Source organism: Rhinolophus ferrumequinum, chromosome 7 (genome assembly GCF_004115265.2).
Source record: "Rhinolophus ferrumequinum isolate MPI-CBG mRhiFer1 chromosome 7, mRhiFer1_v1.p, whole genome shotgun sequence".
NCBI lineage: Eukaryota > Metazoa > Chordata > Mammalia > Chiroptera > Rhinolophidae > Rhinolophus > Rhinolophus ferrumequinum.
The window spans coordinates 39,864,950-39,885,971 of record NC_046290.1 but is presented as its reverse complement, the minus strand read 5'-3'; the positions used below and the strand labels follow the sequence as shown (position 1 = coordinate 39,885,971).

Genomic DNA, 21,022 nt, shown 5'->3' with positions numbered 1-21,022 from the left:
CAGTCAGGCTTCTCCAAAGAAAGTAAAAAAATTATAAAAACCATCAATTTTAGTAAGCTCATCAGGAGAATCAGGAGTTTAAAGAATTATAGACAGGTGACTAATCTGTAGTCCAAATAAACTTAAGTAACTTGACCAATGTTACAAAATAATAGACTAAGAATTCAAATTAAAATAGCCATTAAGTGGTAATTTACAGAGCAGCCTTTAAATAGTTGCTGAACTTGTTACAAAAATCATTATCTCCCTTAACCTTCACAACATCCAATGACGTAGGTACTATTATGTCATCTCCAAATTACAAAAAAAGGAAACAGTATCAGGGAAGATAATAGCCAGAGGCTATGCTATCAAGAAAAGGCCAAGTCGATATTCAAATCCAAATCTGTCTGCCTCCAGAACCCAACATCTCACCTCTATCATATAGTACTTCTTAAGCATCTTTCAAGTTCCATGTCATTTTTAAAATCTTTGTTATCTGAAAAGATGTCTTTAATTTGTTAAAATTCTATCCTCTTTCCAATTACTCAATCAATATACCTTAAATGCTACAATACAGCATTTATAACTGAGTGAAGTCTGGCATACAGTTTCTGCAGATAGAAGACTCAAGGGAAAGCCAAAGGCCCACAAAATACTAACAGTATCTACTGAAAACCACTATTCCAGTTTGTAAGAATGTGATTCAAATCAATTTGGTTTTGCTGGAAAAAAAAACACCTGATGAATATAATCTATTTTAGTTAACATAATTTTATAATACTCAGAATAATATTACATATAATAAGAATTACTGAGCCTATTGCAATGTTTCTACCATGTCATACATTCATTCATTTAACAAGAAACTATTGAGCATTTACTACATAGCAGAGACTGTTGTTCCAAGCTCTGGGGTGAACAGTAAATAAAACAAAGTCTCTGCCTTCATGGAACTTACATTACAGTAAGGGAATTGAGGGGGAGCTGTCAAATTGGTTTCTGGAAATTGCTTTTTGGCAGTATGGCAATAAATGTAAATATTTAAAATGAAACTATTTAAAATTATGGTCGATTTTTTATGTATCTTCTGGCAATTTGGTAATATATAAATACTATAAGTGTGCATACAATTTAACCCAGCATTTCCATTCCTAGGAATTTACCCTAAAGAGATCATTAGAAAAGTACACAATGATGTATGTACCCAAATGTTATTTCCAACATCATTTATCAACGAGTAAAAATTGGAAACAACCTGTAAGTCCATCAATAAATAACTGTACAAGTAAATTATAGGCAGCCTGTATTAATGTTATAATTTTTAATTAGTCTACCAATAGTAATCATATGGATTTACCACACAATCACTAAAGACATGACATATACAATATCGCTGACATGAGAAAAATATCCATAATATACTAAGTGTGAGAAAAAGCAAATAATGAAATAGCACATAGGTCCCAATTATACAAAATAGAGGAAGAGGAAACGTGTATCTGAAAAAACATACATAAGATGTCTTAAAAGATACTTACAAGTTTAAGCAATATCTCTGACAGTAAGTTTTTAAATGACTTTTTAAATTTCCTGTTTCCTTTTCTGTGTTTAACTTTTTTTAAAAAATAGCATGTAATACTTTTATAACCAAAACAGTCATCACTTTATAATGAAGTATATTAGCAGTTTTTAACTTCTTTTAATAGAACCATTTTTTTAATCAAAATCTTTCCAATATATAAAAGTAAATAAAATAAAGAAACAAAGAATGAATGAATGAATGAATGAGTGAGTGGCTCAGGTCAAATCAAGAGCAGACCCAAAGACCCAATTCGATGTACTTTTTCCACAATTTCTGTGCAGCCCTCCAAGGCAATCCATAAAAAGCAACATTTTAGCTAACCTAAACTCACTGTGAAAACTATTACAGATCTGAGTAGGTATAATATAATCCCATTTTGTTTTGGGATGAAATATATGCAGTATATATTTTGCATATAGAAAAAGTAGATAACGTTATACCAACAATGAATATATATCACAACTTTGGGGCAAATGGGGTTTTCCCTTCTTGTATATTATTTTTTTAATTGATTGCAAAGAGAATGTATAAATGTTATGATCAGAGGGAAAATTCATTTTAAGCATATAACAGACAAAGGAAAATATCAAGCATATAAATAACTATCTATGGCACAACTGATATTGTTATAATAGCAATGAAATTTACAGTTCACTTGAATTCAAATTCAAATTAACACTCTTAATGTACCATGTCATCTTGAGAACTATCCTAGACCTATTTCGTCTCCTTCACACAATAGCTACTTTGAGGTAGTGAAAACAAGCCACAAGTCCAAAAGCATAATTGACATACACAAAATGGTAAAAAACAAACAAACAAAACCACCAGACTATCAGTTAATAAAAACTTTTAAATGAATGCCAAGTAAAAAAAAATAAGCTTTAAAATTTTCAGGAAAATACCAAGCACTTTCCCAAAGTCACAAAGAATCAATTACTTCTTTTACTTACCATCACCTCCATATTCTTATGAGGTTCCACAAATCCATTAACAGTTAACTTACGCAGCACTGAAAAGTAAAATCAAGTTTTACTTGCATCTTATTTTTTCATATTTTATCTTCCTAAAATCATGATCATAATAATAAAGACTCAGAATCACAAAACCTCATCAAACTTGGATTCAGAAAGGTGACCTCTGGTAACTGATTAGTTATTGAGAAAGATGGAACTAAAGCCAAGCTCTTGTGACTCAAAAGCAGTGCTCTCGGGGCCAGCCCGGTGGCTCAGGCGGTTGGAGATCCATGCTCCTAACTCCAAAGGCTGCAGTTCGATTCCTACATGGGTCAGTGGGCTCTCAACCACAAGGTTGCCAGTTCAACTCCTCGAGTCCTGCAAGGGATGGTGGGCTCCGCTCCCTGCAACTAAGATTGAACATGGCACCTTGAGCTGAGCTGCCACTGAGCTCCCAGATGGCTCAGTTGGTTGGAGCGTGTCCTCTCAACCACAAGGTTGCCGGTTCGACTCCCGCAAGGGATGGTGGGCCGCGCACTCTACAACTAGCAATGGCAACTGGACCTGGAGCTGAGCTGCGCCCTCCACAACTAAGACTGAAAGGACAACAACTTGAAGCTGAACTGCGCCCTCCACAACTAAGACTGAAAGGACAACAACTTGACTTGGGGGGAAAAAAAAAAAAGTCCTGGAAGTACACACTGTTCCCCAATAAAAGTCCTGTTCCCCTTCCCCAATAAAAAAAAAATAAAATAAAATAAAAATAAAAGAAGCAGTGCTCTCACTTATCTTAACTATACATATTTCTAAAGCTATAGTGCAAAATTTAGTTTAATTTCTATAATTGTTAGTACCTCTAACCTGCAATAACCCCTATAGTTTGAAATTGAGAAAGTTACCTCTATTCCATAAACTTTAAACTATGCCTCAACAGTAACCAAAAATCTTCATTCAGTATTAGGCTACATTAATGAAAATATAGTATCTCCTAAAAGGGATATAAAAATTACTCTATTTCCAAATCTGGAACAGACTATAGTACTGAATTATAAGCATCACTTTTTATGAGTAAACTGGTGTACATAGGGAGATAAGCAGGAAAAGATTTGAAGTCAGATTTGGATTTAAATCCTAGCTCCAATGTCTACACCTGTATAATTTTGGGCAATTTTCTAGATCTCACACTCCTTATCTGTAAAATGTGGCTAATAAGTCCTACTTTACAGGGTTACTAAAGGATTCAGTAGTATATAATGTATATAAAACACTTAGCACAATTTAGTAACAACGGGGATGACGACAGCTTACATAAGACTACAAAATTTAAAGTCACTTCACTTTCAGAAAACACCTTTACAGACTGGTATCTACATAACTTAAGAGTCAGTGTTCATGAGGTGAAGTCTAAAGGCAGTGTATTAAAAATAGGTTTAGAATGCAGCTGTCTACACAAGACCATGCAATCCATACACCAATTATATACAACTCAAAAATTACTACATCATAATAGAATAGGGTTCAAATTGATCCCTTATTCTGGATGTGCTCTTTCCCACCAGCACCTGGGTCCACACTACCTGGGAGGGTCTTTTCCTTCTTCCTCCATCACCTAGTTAACTTTCACTTTATGGTTTTGATTCAAACCTCATTTCCTCAGGGAAGCCTTTTCTAACGATATCATCAGTTACCTTAACAACAGTAAGGCCTCTGTCACAGATGTCATTTCACATGTATTTGTGTAGCCATTTTATTATGTCTGTCTCCCCAGCACCAACCACCTGCCTATAAATTTGTTGAGTGAAATAATGAATGTCTAAACGATAGTAAATGCACATAGGTATAAACTTAAGAGATTACATGTAACAAAAATTCTAGTCCTAAGTCTTCTTTAAGCTGTAGCAGGATAGACATTTATAGCTGGACAGAATAAGTGTTTTAAAGAAAAATGCTATGGGCTTTTTTTTCCAGGTCGAATGCCACAGAAATGGTAATGTGTATCTAAGACCTTGACATGGGGAGGTATTAAAAAGAGTAAAGCAGGCTAATGTGGAGTAGAGCTTCTTCCTTTTTGTCAGGAGTTAAACTTTGAAATCAGTAAAGCAAGAAAACTCGACAATCAAGAAAACTCATAAAAATTCCTTAATCATTAAATTCAGTACTTACACAGTTTTGTGTATATAACCTTATTATCAGTTTCTCTAATTCTTTCTCAATAAACATCTCTTTCTAAGACGTTTTAATTTCTTCCTCAAGGATACTGACGAAACCATCACCACTCACTTGTATAACCACCTGTACAATGGATTTTACTTGTCAACAATTCTTTACAATCATTCACACTTTTGTCCACAAGGTTCACCAAAATGTGCTGACAGTTTAGGTTTTGTGCATCCGTTGTCTGGTTAATATAAGTGATACAACAGTGTATGACGGCATCTTAAGGTACCAGAGTGAGTATGATAAAAGAACTTGTGAATAAAACAGAAGGATGCTAAATGAACTGTAGTATGAGAAAACTAAAGGCTGGCTGAGATCAAACTTAGATACACAAACTAAAAGAGCTTTAGCAACCAGAACAGAAGGAGAGGTTACAAGACAAAGAGAATGAGCCAAGTAAGTGTTTTAGAAAGGAAAGGAACCTCAGCATGCATTCAAGATAAATAACTCAGCTCAGGGAAGGTAAAATGGAGATTTCTGCTAGAGAATGCCTCCAAGCAAATCATAGGAAAATACATGCCAATATGGTACCCCATCAAGCACCTTCTAAAAATCCAAATGAGTCTAAGGTACAAATAAGAAAGATAGAATCTGAGTTCCCAAGAAAAAGAGAGCTGGGAAATAGAGCTCTACTAAGCCTTGGGGACAGGAGTTTAGGAGAGTTAGCATGACGGTGATAAGGGTAGGAGCCCTTATTATTACATACATGAGAAATGTAAAGTGGAAGCAAAACAAGGAGAAGTATTTGAAAGGAATGTATTCAGAACCCTGAGACACCAGTAATGTGAATATAATATAAACCACTGCACACTTTCATTAATTAGAATAGAGGAAGAGCTATTCTCACAAAGGAAAAACAAACTACAAATAAGCCCTTGTCTCTGAGGGAAAGACTGACATCTTATTTTTCTAGTGCGACTAGGAACAGAAAATCCATCCAGAGGAACTGATGACTGTTCTGAGGTTTGTCATTTCAAAAATGAACACATCAAGTTTAACAGTACCTTTTAATGACAGTAGAGTTCGTTCTAGTGAACTTAGAACTGCAGCTTCATTGCCAGAAGAAACTTGCTGAAGGAATGTGTCTGTATGATGATTCCACAGAGAGCAGGCAAAACTATAAATTCCAGAAGCTAACTGAAAAGAAATATCAACAAATTTGTTCACATTATAGATTTCAGTAATCAATTAGACCTACGTACCATGTTTCCCCCAAAATAACACCTAGCCAGACAATCAGCCATAATGCGTCGTTTTGGAGCAAAAATTAATATAAAACCCAATCTTACATATTACATTACATTGTATTATATTATGTTATATTATATTATTATTATTATATAAGACCGGGTATTATATTATATTATATCATATTATATTATACTCAGTCTAATTTTACTTATTTTACTATATTAATGTTTGCTCCAAAAGACGCACTAGAGCTGATTTTCCGGCTAGGTCTTATTTTCGGGGAAACACAGTAATAATACTTTGTGATTATTAAGCATACATTTCCAATGAGATTTGAAATGGTCAAGAATCATTTAACACAACGTTCAAACTTTTTAAGCCAAAATGTATAGTAGTAAGTACAGTTTACATTGGCTGTTGCTATGCACGCACACACACACACACACACACACACACCCTAAAATACTAGTAGTTTCTTGAAACAATACTTAACCTATTGCATGCACTGCAGTCTAATATTATCTATTATACTTCTTTTCTTGTGCTTAAGTCCCCTACTCAAAAAGCGATGTTTGGAATGAGGAAGCAGCAATAGCACTCACTACCTTTTTGGCCCAATAGTAAAAGAGGGAGACAGGTAAAGAGGAAAGAAACCACAGGAATCTGGAAAGAAACACTGCCAACCATCCTATATATACACACGCCCTGCACAAGCTTCTATCTGCTCTAGAAAATGCCAGCTGATGTATGCTTCTAGAAGTCTCAGCTGGAAAAAAGAAAGTAATGAAGTAAGCAAATAGGAAGAATAAAAATATCCCTTCCATATTTCTTCACAAAAATGTGGAGAGGGGAGGGAATATTCAGACAATACAGGACTAAGCTATTTAATGCAACTTTTTAAGTACTGGTGCACAAAAATCCCAAATACTTGCATTTTCTGTTTCTAAATCAGAAGAAACAGTGGCCACCCATTGACTGCTGAGTGACTTTAACTGAGAAGTAATTAGACTTGACTCCTTGAATTTCAAAAGGGAACGATTACAGGACGTTTTATTTCTTTCAGCATTTCAAATATTAAACTTTTTTGGCCTTAGGACCATTGCCCTCACAATTTTTCCCTAAGAAAAGTTAGCACTGAAAATCTTTTCAGTCAAAGTCTTGTAATTCATCACGAAAAGAGGGGCGATAAATATTAACCATAAACTGTAGCTGTCAAAACCTGCTTAACTTGAATCTAATCAAAAAGTATATAAACAAATGTAGAACGTACAACATTGCATAAGACAACTGAGCCAGCTTCTTCAACAAGTCAATGGCGTAAAAAAAGGAAGGAAATGAATACTATTCTAATTAAAAGATACTTAGGAGACACAACCAAATGTACCCACCTTATTCATTTTTCTGACTCAAACAAACCACTTGTAGAACAATGTAGAAAATTGACTAAAAGTATTAAGTAATATTGAATCACTATTTTTAGTTGCCTTAGGTGTGATGAAAGTGTGTGATTATATAGAAATAAATCTATCCTTTTACAGATGAGTACTGAAGTTATTTAGTAATAAAATATCACGTAATCTTTAAGTTACTTTAAAACACCTTAGAAAAAAGCAATAAAGCAAACTGGTAACTGCTAACTCTAGCTGATGGGTATATGGCAGTTTATATTTGTCCATTACTTTTCTGTATGTTTTAAAAATTTCCTAACAAGAAGTTTTTAAAATACCTGTATATTCTTAACAAGAAAGGTTAAGAATACTATTTCTTTAATACAAGGCTTAAATATATATTTGCTTCTATTTAACCATAATATAGATATATATGAAATTACCAAAATGTGTCAGGCCAGAAGTTTTGGTGGGTACAGCATCTATCTAAAAAAAAATTTCCAATCAAACTGCCAATGTCTCTCAACTGATATTTACTTACCTTCAATAAAGGACATTCCTAAAGACCCAGAACATCCATCACCTACAGATTTTTTAGTAAAACCTAATTTGCATTTTGTTCTCAAACCTGCCATTGGTCCAACTCAGGCCCAGGAAGATCACTGCGGCCCATCTAACAGATTCCCTAAAGTCCTCTAATCCTAGCAAGAGCTTGTCTCGAGCCACTGGTGCCTAGACAATCTTCTTATGAATCCAAAGTTTCAATTCAGTAAGAGGGAGAAGGACATGAAACTACCACTTCTCCACTTTGAAATCTCCCATTGTTTCCAGCTAGCTGCATCTCAGGCATCCAATACAGTGACTGGCATCAGTAAGAACCCAAATATTTGTCAATGGATAGATAAATGGGTAAAAGAACACAGCATAAATTGATACTATTTAGGAGCAACTTACAGCGATTTGGGTGATAGGGTTTTTGAATTTTTATTCTCCTTTTTCCAGGCCCCAGAATAAGAGTCCTTGTGAACTACACAGAAGGAATAAGCTATACTCAAACTCTTCTCTTCTGTTCAGTGCACAGCTTCTCCTGTTTTGGGATTAAGCTGTCACCTTGAACCTCTCCTCCCTTAAAGTTCCCAACGAAAGGTTCTTCTTTCCCCCATATTAATGTATCAGTATAAGCCTAGATACACACACGCTCAAATCCTCAAACAGGTTCATAGCAGAAATGACCTTTTATAAATTAATGGAGTCATTCTTTGAATAATGTACTTAAAAAGCCAATATAAAATTTGGCAGAGCAAGAGAGAAAATTTAGAATCAACATGGCATTTAGTGTTTAGTGTGGCAATTAGAATCACCCAAACAAAACTGAAAACAGATCTATTTAACTTATTTGATGATTTTCTTAAATGTGTGTATATTTATCTTTTAAATAAATTTTTCTACACTGTTATATCCTGAAGGCTAGCGCTGTACCATACAAGTGGCACCCTGGCATTCTCAGATTTAACATTCATAACTTCAACTTTTTGAAAATTTCCCCCAAGGACTATATTATTGAGTTATAACTTTACAAGGAGTAAATGTGAAAGTCTCTGCTATGATGTTGCGTGATCTTACACTAACCAACCCATTTCAAAGTAGATATGTGCTTCTGTTTTGTTAATTTGTTAAGAAAACATGGTAATTCATCAGCAAGACTCTTCTGAAGTACTGTAACTTGACTTCACCTTGCCTTACAGTTTTCTTTTATCCTCATTATGCAAGTAATACCATGTTTCCCTGAAAATAAGACCTAGCCGGACAATTAGCTCTAATGCGCCTTTTGGAGCAAAAATTATAGTAAAATAAAATCGAGTCTTACATAACATAACATAATTCATCATAAACCCTTCAGTTTTTAAAATTCTGCTAAGTTTTAAGCCTTGCTCATAATAACAGGATACAGTGTTTTGCTTTCTTCCACTGCAGATTTGAATAGCTTACTAAATAACTTTTGAGGGTTTGTCATTTAGTAAGCTATTCAAATCTGCAGTGGAAGAAAGCAAAACACTGTATTCCTTTGTTATTATGAGCAAGGCTAAAACTTAGCAGAATTTTAAAAACTGAACGGTTTATGACTTATGACTTTTTCCCGAATGTGAAGAGACTACTGTAGTCCTTCATATCCCTCAGTAATGTACTGGCACGTATGTCTTGCACACAATAAGCAATCAGTATCTATTGAATTACTCTTAGACAGAAGTAAGAATTTAAGATTTTAATTCTTAAAATCCTAAAAAAACAGGTTATGGAAAAATGTCCTTTTTAGAGATTCACACTGAAATATTTAGAGATAAAATGACATGCCAGGATTTGCTCCAACAAAGGGGAAAAGCAAACATGGCAACACCTAAGGAACTGATAAATATGAGTGAAAGGTATATCAGGGTTTGTTGTAATTGTTCTCTCAACAAGAGTATGTCTGAAATTTTCTTAATTAAGAAAACTAACTGGTTATACAGTTACCCTTTCGACACCATGTGTTGAACTATGTGGGTCCACTTATATGTGGATTTTTTTACAATAAACATAGAGTCGGCCCTCTGTATTCCTGGGCTTCACATTCGCACACCAAACAAACCAGGAATCCATAATACTGTTTTCGATCTGCAGTTGAGATCCTGCAGATGCAGAGGGCTGACTGTATGCATTGTTTTACACCACTTTATATAAGGGACCAGAGCATCCATGGATTTTAGTATCCGCGAGGGTCCTGGACCCAATCTCCCTTGGATACCAAGGGACAATTGTAGTTAGGTTTTGGGGAAGTCAAAATTACACACAGATTTTGGACTGTGCAGAGGTCAGCACACTCCTAACACGCACATTGTTCAAGAGTAACCGTGTATCAAAATTGCACAGCAAAGGATCTAATTATGTCAGTAGGTCAAGACCTCAGTTCTATGCCAAGAAAATACAAAAGAAGAGGAATAAAATTAAATATGAAAAGGTCTTGGCTTCTAGAAAACTACAATTAAAAATGCAAACATCTATATTTAAATTATGCTGTAACTGAAATTTCCATCTCGAAACTTTAATGCTGCTTATACAGATTAAGCTAGAGTAACAAAGATTATAAAGTCATAGAATCACATAATTTTAGAACTGAAAGGAAATTTTTATTTTTTTCTTTTATTAGTTTCAGGTGTATAAAACAACATAATGATCAGACATTTACACTCCTCATAAAGTGATAACCCCAACAAGTCACCTACCCACCTGACACCATACATAGCTATTACAATACTGTTGACTATATTCCCTATGCTCTACTTTACATCCTGTGGCTATCATATATATTTAATTACAGTTGACATTCAGTATTATTTTATATTAACTTCAGGTGTACAGAGCAGTGGTAAGCATTTATATAATGTATGAAGTAATCCCACAAATAAATCTAGTACCATCTGGCACTATACATTGTTTTCACATTATTGACTATATTCTCCATACTGTATTTCATTATCTCCATGACTATTTTATGACTACCAATTTGTACTTTCTAATTCCTTCACCTTTCTCACCCAGCCTGCCAGTTCCCCTCCCATCTAGCAACCATCAGTTTGTTCTCTGTTTCTATTTATCTTGTTGGGTCATTTATTCTGTTCTTTAGATTCCACATATAAGTGAGATCATATGGTATTTGTCTTTCTCAGTCTGATTTATTTCACTTAGTATAATATCCTCTAGGTCCATCCATGCTGTAGGAAATGGTAAGATTTCATTCTTTTTATAGCAGAATAATACTCCATTGTATAAATGTACCACAATTTCTTTATCCAATCAGCTATTCCAGTTGTATCCATGTCTTGGCTATTGTGAATAATGCTGCAGTAAACATAGGGGTGCATATATTTTTTCGAGTTAGTGTTTTGGATTTCTTTGGATAAATACCCAGGATTGGGACAGCTGGGTCATAAGGTAGTTCTATTTTTAATTTTTCAGGAACCTCCATACTGTTTTCCATAGTGGCTGTACCAATTTGCAATCCCACCAACAGTGCACCGGGGTTCCCTTTTCTTCACATCCTCGCCAACACCTGTTGTGTGCTTGAAAGGAAATTTTAAAGAGTCATAAAATTTAACTGTCTTGCTCAAAATCCCAAAGCTACTCAGTACAAACATTCTTCACTGGAAAACAGGTCTTCTCATATTTGTTAACCCATACTTCTAAGAACAAGTAAAATATATTGCTTTCATCTTTCTTAGGTTTGGATTACTTCATTTACCTTAGCATATACTTTTGTGGGTTACACATTATGTCTACAAGATATATTTGGTTAATATATTTATAATTACACTAGAATTATGATCTGTACCTTAAATTTCCTTGCTTTCATAGACTTTAGATTTTGATTTTAACTGTACTTAATGTCAACTTTTTTATATTCAGGTTTGTATAAAAATCATATACTATTTTATAGAAAACAAATTCCTTTTTGTGTCAAATCATGCGCAATTTTGTCACTGCAAAACAATTTTCTCTCTACTGTTAATTCTGCAATTTGTCACCCATGAAAAGAACTTAATTTATTTTAATGTGGGAAGAAAATAGAATATAAAAATTGTTGGGACACACTGAGCAGCAGGTAACAGTTTTAAGTGCGCACTGCACTGCTTTGCCATAGCAACTAGCTCAACTATAAGCTTACATTATTTTTTTATGTGGGAAACTAATTTAGTACATGAAGACCATCTTGGCATTACAGTAACTATTTACTAAAAGGAAGATTTTCCTGTATTTTGGATTACCAAAATAATAGGGGCCACTTTATTAACTCGCAAAATTGCTTTTTATAGTATCTTCCCGTATATGCTGCCTTCAATTACGCTATGCATCTTGTACCCCAACCCCCTCAGACAACACTGTTCTCCTCGGTCACACTGTGCTCCATGTTTCCAGGTTCAGCTGCTCCATGCCAAAGTGAAAGGTGCCAAGCTGAATTTTTTTCCCCAGGTACCTTCAGTTATGTATATCCTGCCAAAACTCCTGTTTTTTGAAATTTTGCACTATACTACACTTTAAAATCTAGCAGGTATCTAAAATCAAGCCTCCTCTTCTACTGTTTATTCATTTAATAAACTACTACAGAGAACCACAGCTTATATACATTCTTCTGGGCTTGACAATAGGGTTCTAACAATAAAAGCTACAGTCCTCCCTCATAAAACTCAAGTGTAGTGGAGCTCAGAAAGGTAACAATTATAACACAACAAAATGTATTAGTAAGTACTGTGCAGAAAGTAAGTACAACATGCTGGGTAGACCTCTACCTCATTCTATATGGAGAGGAAACGCCTCACACTGGAAGAAAACTAAGTAAGAAAGTTGAAATGGTCAGGAAGCTACCTCACACAAGCTATCCAGAATAAGAACCCTGATTAGGTACAACCTGTAGGGACTGCCTCGGCTAAATACAAATTACACCTGAAAGCCAAGGCAACACATTTGGAGAGTACAACTTGAGAAAGCGGAACCAGTCTCTTTGCCAAACAGAGACTGTTGTCTACCAAACAGTCCCCGTCACTAGCAATGAAGTGATCTTACTAGCCAGATCACTACCCAGCTTAAACTCTTTCAGATGTTATCTATTATTCTGGACCTTTTGAGGTGAATTAGAAAAAAATTCATAATCTTTCAATAAAATATTTAGAGGTAAAATCATGAAATGTTTTATAGCACAGTTTTCATAATCAAATTTAACTGTGTTAAACCACTTACATCATAAAACAGTTTTCTATCAGCAGCCAGACGTTTAGAGGCCAGAGTCTTGGTAACATGATAGAAGGTAAGTAATGCCCTGTGCTGTCGAAGATCATCTTGGACTTTCACAGATTCTATTAGAGTGGGAATCAGCTCAGGCCACTGTCTGGGACAGTCCAGTCGAGCAACTTTTGCAATTAGCACGGCAATCTGAGTTGCAATCTAGAGGGGAAAATTTAATCAGAAGAAAACACGTAACCAAAGCAATGGATAAGGAATGCATTCATACCATAGTTGCAAAGTACCTTTTTGGTTAATTATACATTTGAACAAAGTGAATAAAATTTCACTAAACAATTGCTTAAGACAGTCATTCTCAAAGTGCGGTCTATGGATCTCTGGGGGAGCCCAAAACCCTTTCAGGGGTCTGTGAGTTCCTCCCTTTCCCAATAACGTATCATTTTTCTTCATGTAACTTCTAAAAAAATATATCACAACAGAGTAAACAAAGAAGCAAATATGAAAACCTACATGTCTTCTTTTAAATAGCCAGACACTAAAGAGATAGGCAAAAATGAAGAACAATGCGACTCTTCTCATTAAATTATTGTTTGAATAGCTATTGTTTGTTATTTAAAATTCTATTTATGTTAACAAGTAATGGTACTATTTTTAATTAATTAATATCTTAAAATTTTTCAGTTTTAATTTCTACTACAGTAAATATCAACAGATATAATCCTTTAGAGCTTTATTTTGGCAGTGTAAGGAATTTCTAAGATCACAAAGTTTGAGAACCACTGACCTAAGAGTAGAAACAAACATCAAATATTAATTATTTAAATAATGATGTCTGCTCAGTTCAGTGTTTCCCAAATCCGGGTTGACTGAACCTCTAAGTAATGGTTTAACTACCTCTCAATCACCCAAACCATTACTAACCACCCACTGCCCCAGTGAGTTACTCCGTTCCTCTCCATCTTCCCTGATCTCCATAAGGAACTATAAAGCAGAAAACTGAGATCATTTAAATAGGTTGAGATAAAACTGCTTTGGATAAAGCACCAAATGCAATGTGCTTTAGTATTCAAATTAAAAGAATCAAATATGATAAATAGTAGTAACTTGTAAAAATTTAAGAACTTTTGTATCCGTAAGTAAAACTTATTCTCAGAAGGAAAAAAACTTCACTACACAGGAGTGAAAAAAATAAAACTATATAGTTTACTGTCTATCCCCCATAGAGCAGTAAGAATTGAAAATGTGATAGATGAAAGAAATAGACAAAAACCAGAAATCATCCTGTAACTTTTTTAAAAAGCAGGAAAGGATCATCTAAATCATTGAAATTAATTTCTATGCAGTAAGACTACATATATACAGATTTGATTTCAATATTGACTCTAAAATTTAAAAATATACAAGTATATCATCAAATGACTTCTGAGTTAAATAATTAGTAGCCAAATCTAACCAAAATTCTTAACAGCTAGAACTGGATCTCCAAATTAAAAAAAAACAAATAAACAACAACAACAAAAAAAAAACAATAGAAAAATGTGTATAATCATCACAAATGGATGTTATACAATAAGATTTTATTTTTAATGCCAAGAAACAAAATTAGTTTGGAAAAGAAGCAAAACCTAAGGAAGAGAAGGAATTAATTTTCTCACTAACCTGGTTTATTGGTTCATTGAAGTTAGTGATCAGCCCTGCACGCAATGTAGATTTCTCCTCCTCTGAGAGAGCACTGTAAAAATACATATTTATTATGCAAGAGAAGGCTGTCTAACAATGAATGAAGGTAAGCACTACTGTTTTACAATTTTAACAATGCAAAGCCTTTCAAACAAAGTGTCGCTGATTGTTTTAGTATATAAATAAAATTATTTCCATTACTTGTACGTTTGCACATCAAGTTATTCAAAAGCATAAATCCCTTCACAATTAAATAGGAAGCACAAAATAGTAAGCCAAAAGAAAGAAGACAAGTCCACAGTAATGAATGTGATATTTTGATGTTTGCTTTTATTGATGTGAAAATAGTTACCTACAAAAAATTAGTGATTGGCTAGACAAAATCTGTAATGAGTAAATATTATTCTTCCACCTGACTTCTTCTATAAAATCTGAGTGAAAGGGATCCCTATGGGGAAAAGGATCAGGAAAGAGAGAATATTTGGAATGGAAAACTCATTAGAAATAAAGTAGTTTAAAATCTTCCATTTTATGTATCTGAAAAGGATAAACACAATACTGATTATTTTGACTACAAATGAGGAAGGAAACTAGACAGCAAAAGGATAGGGATGGAGAATACTCACTGCATACATTTTGATTTTTTAACCATATGAATGTATTGTTTATTTAAAAATTAAATTTAAAGCACTATTTTAAAGTTTTCCATTCTGGCAGATGAATCGTCCCAATAAGATCAGCTATAAAAGTTGTATATAATTTTTTTAAAGTTTTAAGGCAACTATTGAGGTGAATTGTGTTCCCACAAAAAGATATGTCAAAGTGGCCAACCCCAAGAACCTGTGACTATGACCTTCTTTGGAGACTGGGGCTTTGCAGATATAATCAAGTTAAAATGAGGTCATACTGGATTAGAGTGGGCCCTAATCCAATGACTGGTGCCCTTTATAAGGAGAGGGAAATTTGGACAGCGACTCAGAGGAGACAAGTGAAAAGAAATCTATGTGATGATGGAGGCGACATCGGAGTGATGCAGCTGCAAGCCAAGGAACGCCAAGGATTGCAGACCACAACCAGAAGCTAAAAAGAGACAGGATTCTTCCTTAACGTCTTCAGAGTGAGCACAACTCTGCCAAGCACCTTCATTTTAGACTTCTGGCTTCGTGAACTGTGAGAAAACACACTTCCGTTGTTTCACGCTACCCAGTTTGTGGTACTTTGATACAGCATCTAAAAACAACGAAGGCAGCCAGCACTTAAGAGATGGGGTCTTAGATAGAGCGGAAAAGAACTCTGATGAACCAGCACATTTCCCCTTGAGGTATTTGCCCACAAGAAATCAAGCTGAAAGTAACAGCTAAGAGACTAAAGGGCTAAGGAGAGGTCTCACAGTGCTAGAAAGACAAAAACTGATGTTGAGGGCCCACCCAGAAGGCAATAGTTTAGTGAACACCCAAGGCTTGCAGTCGAAGCCCCAGGAAGGCTAAAAAACCTGGGATTAAGAGTAAACCAGCACTAGACCACCCTCAATTAGATCATGATTGAATTAATAACCTATTTGCTTGCCCGGAGAAAATGAAATTCTCTCTGGAGAAAGAGAACAGAATTCAAAGCCTCTCCGATTTTCCCTATGCAATGTTCAGCATTCAATCAAAATGTATCAGGCATAATATGAAACAGGAAAAAATGACTGTAATCAAAACACAAATAGAAACAGGAGATACAAATATTGCAATTACCCAAATCACAATTTAAAATATTTATGATAATTACGTTCAAGAAAAATAGGTGAAAATGGAGAATTTCAGACAACTGCAATTTGATTTTTAAAAAATGCCAAAGGGAAAGTCTAGAACTGGTAAACATAGCAAGTGAGATAAAAGTAACTGAAAGTTCAGTGGAAAAAAATCCAGATTGAAGCATAACGAGAAAAAAAGCACTTCTGTTTTTGAGAGAGTTCATTGACAATGTGCACTAAAAAATACTAATGGCAGTTCTTCAGGCAGAAGACAAATGGAAGCCTGGCAAAACTGAAAGGAATGAAGAACACTAAAAAGGTGAATTTAAATGAATACTGCTGGCAAAATAATATAAAATAGTATACTGTAGAGTTTAAAATATGTGTAGAATTAAAGTACTCAACAAGAGCATAAAAAACAGGAAGGCATAAACAAAGTTAAAGATTTTGCATTATATGGAAAAAGTAAGTGTCCTAATAATCTTGCAGCGAGAAAAATTAACAAAAAATGTCTTAAATAATTCAAAGGAAGGCAAGAAAAAAAGGGGGGGAGGATAAAGATCAGACAGAACCAAAGAGAAAACAAATGGTGGATGATAGACTTACCCTCAACTTTATCAGTAATTATATTAAATGCAAATGGACATAATACTGAAATTAAAGACGTTTGTCAGATTGAAAAAAAAAACACAACTATTTGCTGTTTATAAGAGAAACATTATAAATGAAACACAAAGAAATACTGAAAGGAAAAGGAAAAGATATACCATGCAACCATAAGATGACTGGGGTGGCTCTATTAAAATCAGACAAACTGGAGTTTAGCCAAAACACATTAGTAGAAATAAAGAGAAACATTTTACAATTAGGACAAGGTGAATTCTACAGGAATATAATAACCCTGAACTTATATGATCCTAATAATAAAGCTCCAATATATAGGAAACAAAAACAGAATGAAAAGAAATAGGCATGTCCGTAATTTGGAGATTCATACACCTCTCTCTGTAAATGATGGAAAAAACAGCACAAAATCAATAAGGATATAAAAGATTTGAATAGTACAATGAAAAATTTTGACCTAATTGACATATATAAAATATCACAATCCACAATGGTAAACACACATTCCTTTCAAATGCACACAAAACATTTATTAAAATACCATATGCTGGGATCATAAAAGACAGCACATTTCAAGAGATGAAATCAGTAACAGCAATAGCTAAAAAACCCCACATGTTTGAAAATTACATGATATGCTTCTAATTAATACATGGGTCTAAAAAGAAATCACAGGAGAAATTTTAAAATATTTTTAACTGAATACTAATGAAAACACAACATATTAAGGCTTGTGAAACTGAACTAAAGCCATGATTACAAGAAAAGCCTTAATGTTTTAAATACATATTTAAGAAGAAAAACTGAAAATCAATTATCTAAGCTTTCATCTCAATAACCTAGAAAAGGAACAGCAAATTAAAATCCAAAAAAGTAACAGAAAATACATCAAGGCTTATAAAGTACAATAACTAAAGCAAGAACAGACAAATAGGCCAACAGAACAAAACAGAATCCAAAACAGATCCATACACATAAAGTACCTGATTTGTAACAAAGGAAGCATGGTGTTGTCCCTACTTCCCATATGAACCTTACACAGAAATCACTTCCAGATAGATCATACACCTACACGTGAAAACTAAACAAAGCTTCTAGTAGAAAACAGATTATTTTTATGACCTTGGGTTGAGCAAAAATTCTGTAAATAGGCCCCAAAAGAACTATAAGAGAAAGTTAGTTAAATTGAACTTCATTAAAATTAAGAACTTCTCTTCATCATTACACTTTTCCAGTAAGAAAGTGAAAAGGCAAGTCATAAAGTGGGAGAAGATATTTTCAATATGTACATTCAACAAAGGACTTACATATATCCAAAATATGTACGAGGTCCCACAAATCAGTAAGATAATGCAATTTTTTTTTTTTAATGTGCAAACAGCAGCAGGCTCTCCCTTCCCAGGAGAGGATATCCAAAGGACTAATAAGTATACGAAAAAGGTACCCATTTATCATCAGGAAAACGCAAAAATTACCAAGCGCACCAGCACGACTAAAATGAAAAGACAGATCAGACCAGATGCTGATGAGAATGTGGAGTAAAAGCCAACACTCATATGCTGCTGATGAGAGCGTAAATTGGTACAACCTATTTGGAAAAATAATTCATGGCCATCTATTAAAGTTGAACTGAACATACATCTGACCATAAATGACAATTGCATGCACACTTATTTGCAAGAAGACGTGCAAAAGAGTTCTCAAGGAAGCATCATTTTAATAGTTAATAACTAGAAACAACCTTAATGCCCATCAACAGCAGAACAAACAGATAATTGTGGTATGTCCCCAAAATGGAATGCTATACTCCTACATAAAAGAGTGAGCTACTGCTCCATGAAAATACATTGATAAATCTCACAATGATAATACTGAATAAAAGCCAGACACGAAAGAGAACATACTCTATGATTGCCATTTGTATGAAGCTCAGAAACAGGGAAAACTAATCTATGGTGACAGATATCAGAGCTGATACTTACTTGCGGGAAGGAAGTGAGATAGGTGACGGTGAGGGGGCCGGAAGGAGGCTTCTGGGGGGCTAGCAATGTTCTAGCTGGTTTCAAGTGGTAGTAACATGGGTGTGTTCACAATAAAAACATTCAGATTGTACCATCAGCTGTGCATTTTTTAAGTATGTTACATATTACACTTTAACAAAAGTTTTTAAACCTTAATAGTGACTTGCTCAAGGTTAGTACATAAATGAGAAAACAAGATTAAGGAAAACATTTGGGTAAAAAGAGTCAAAGCCCCGTGAAAGTCTATGCTTTCCCGTTATACATGATCTCCAATCCTTTCATAACTCTGCTGTATTTTCCAACTTGAATAGCTCTCTTCTATCATCAAACACCTGAAATGTTTTCTCCTATAATGTTTTGCTTCAAGCTTGAAATTCAAGTTTTCTTCTATGCCAAGGAGCCAGGTTCAACAGTGTTCATCATTTGAATTACTATAGTATGATTATGATTAGCTACCAAATTAGAGAAAGGAACCGACCACATAAAAAAAATATATACATATTACAGAAAACAAGTCATTAACATGCAGAAAACTTTGGCAATTCTCCAATAGTTAACATTCCACCTTTAATTTTATGCATATGCTATAATTAGATGAATTCACACTATATCCCAAGCAGAAGTTGGATAATATCTAATTAATTAGGACCCAGTTAAAGGTACATTGTATATAACAATGATACACAAGCTTAAATTAATCCTATTGCCATGAAAATAGTGTAAGAGTAGGAGCCATATAAAATGAAACTTAGGTAAGAATACAAACAAGCAGACTTTTCAGTGTCAAATTGAAACATGAGTTTGATTACTAATCTTTGCTCCCTTGCCCCCGTTTTAAGTACATTCTTAACACCCTTGTTCCCTAAGTACATTCATCTCCTTTACAGCTTGTATCTCAATATACACTAAAAGAGATATCTTGGGATTTAACTAACTAATACCACATAATGACTTCCGTAACCTTTTAAGTTTAAACTAAATTTCAGTTTCTAATTCTTTATGTGAAAGGAAAATCTGAAATATTTAATCATAATTTACTCTCCCTTCCAGTCATTATAAATGACTTTTTATAGTCATTTATAACCATAAGCTTCATATAACCAGTAAAAAATGAATTTTAGGAAACACCTAAAATTTAATTGGAATAGCAGCAGAAGCTTGTGTTGCTCCACTGTTTCCAAACACTTCATATCTCTCAAAATTCTGAATAATTTTAAAATAAGAGAAGGGTTTACTGCAGTATCTTAAGTGCAGCCGTAAACTATTTTTAGTTGCTTCCAATATTATTCAAGGGCATATTTTATATGCACTTTGAAGTACTCAAACAAGTTTTTTTATTTTGTTTTGTTAACAGCCTTATGAACATAAGAACGTAAAGAGCTATAGTGCCATCTACTGGATAACAAAGACTATGTTACTTCTTCAGCAAGCTTCACTATTTGCAAAGGAATCCCCAGAGTTGTATCTGCATTGCCTTTCCATCAATTACTTAACATATAATTAATTAAGAGAAATCTGTTCACTTAACCACCTACAGAGTTACAACTGAATCTGATGAGATCACAAAGGTATATTATCCCATTCCCACCACAAAGGAAATTATGCAGAAGACTCTGAAATTTCCAGCTAGCTCAGAAATGACCTGGGATTTCTTTTTCAGTAACTTTTTTCCAAAATCCTAACTGTACACTTCTTTAAAAAAAAAAAAAAAGACTTTTTCGACATGACTCATTCACTCAGCATTTGTTTTGTGCCCATAAAATTAGAGATCTTAGAAAATAGGCCAACCAGAAATCCATACCTTCCCTCTCCCGAATAAAAACTCATGGAGAAAAGCAGTAATATGGATATTGAGTTGTAATTAACTATGT

The 21,022-nt window shown here is 34.2% G+C and overlaps 1 protein-coding gene across 1 annotated transcript in view; it reads right to left on the bottom strand.

Moving 5' to 3' along the window:
• Positions 1 to 21,022, bottom strand: part of IPO11 (importin 11) — a 155,017-nt gene that overhangs the window by 117,637 nt on the left and 16,358 nt on the right. The window contains exons 4-7 of the mRNA XM_033110715.1: positions 14,748 to 14,820; positions 13,086 to 13,289; positions 5,742 to 5,874; positions 2,518 to 2,576 (exon numbers count right to left, since the gene is read on the bottom strand). Of these exons, the coding sequence (XP_032966606.1) occupies positions 2,518 to 2,576; positions 5,742 to 5,874; positions 13,086 to 13,289; positions 14,748 to 14,820 (469 nt within the window). The remainder of the gene's footprint in view (positions 1 to 2,517; positions 2,577 to 5,741; positions 5,875 to 13,085; positions 13,290 to 14,747; positions 14,821 to 21,022) is intronic.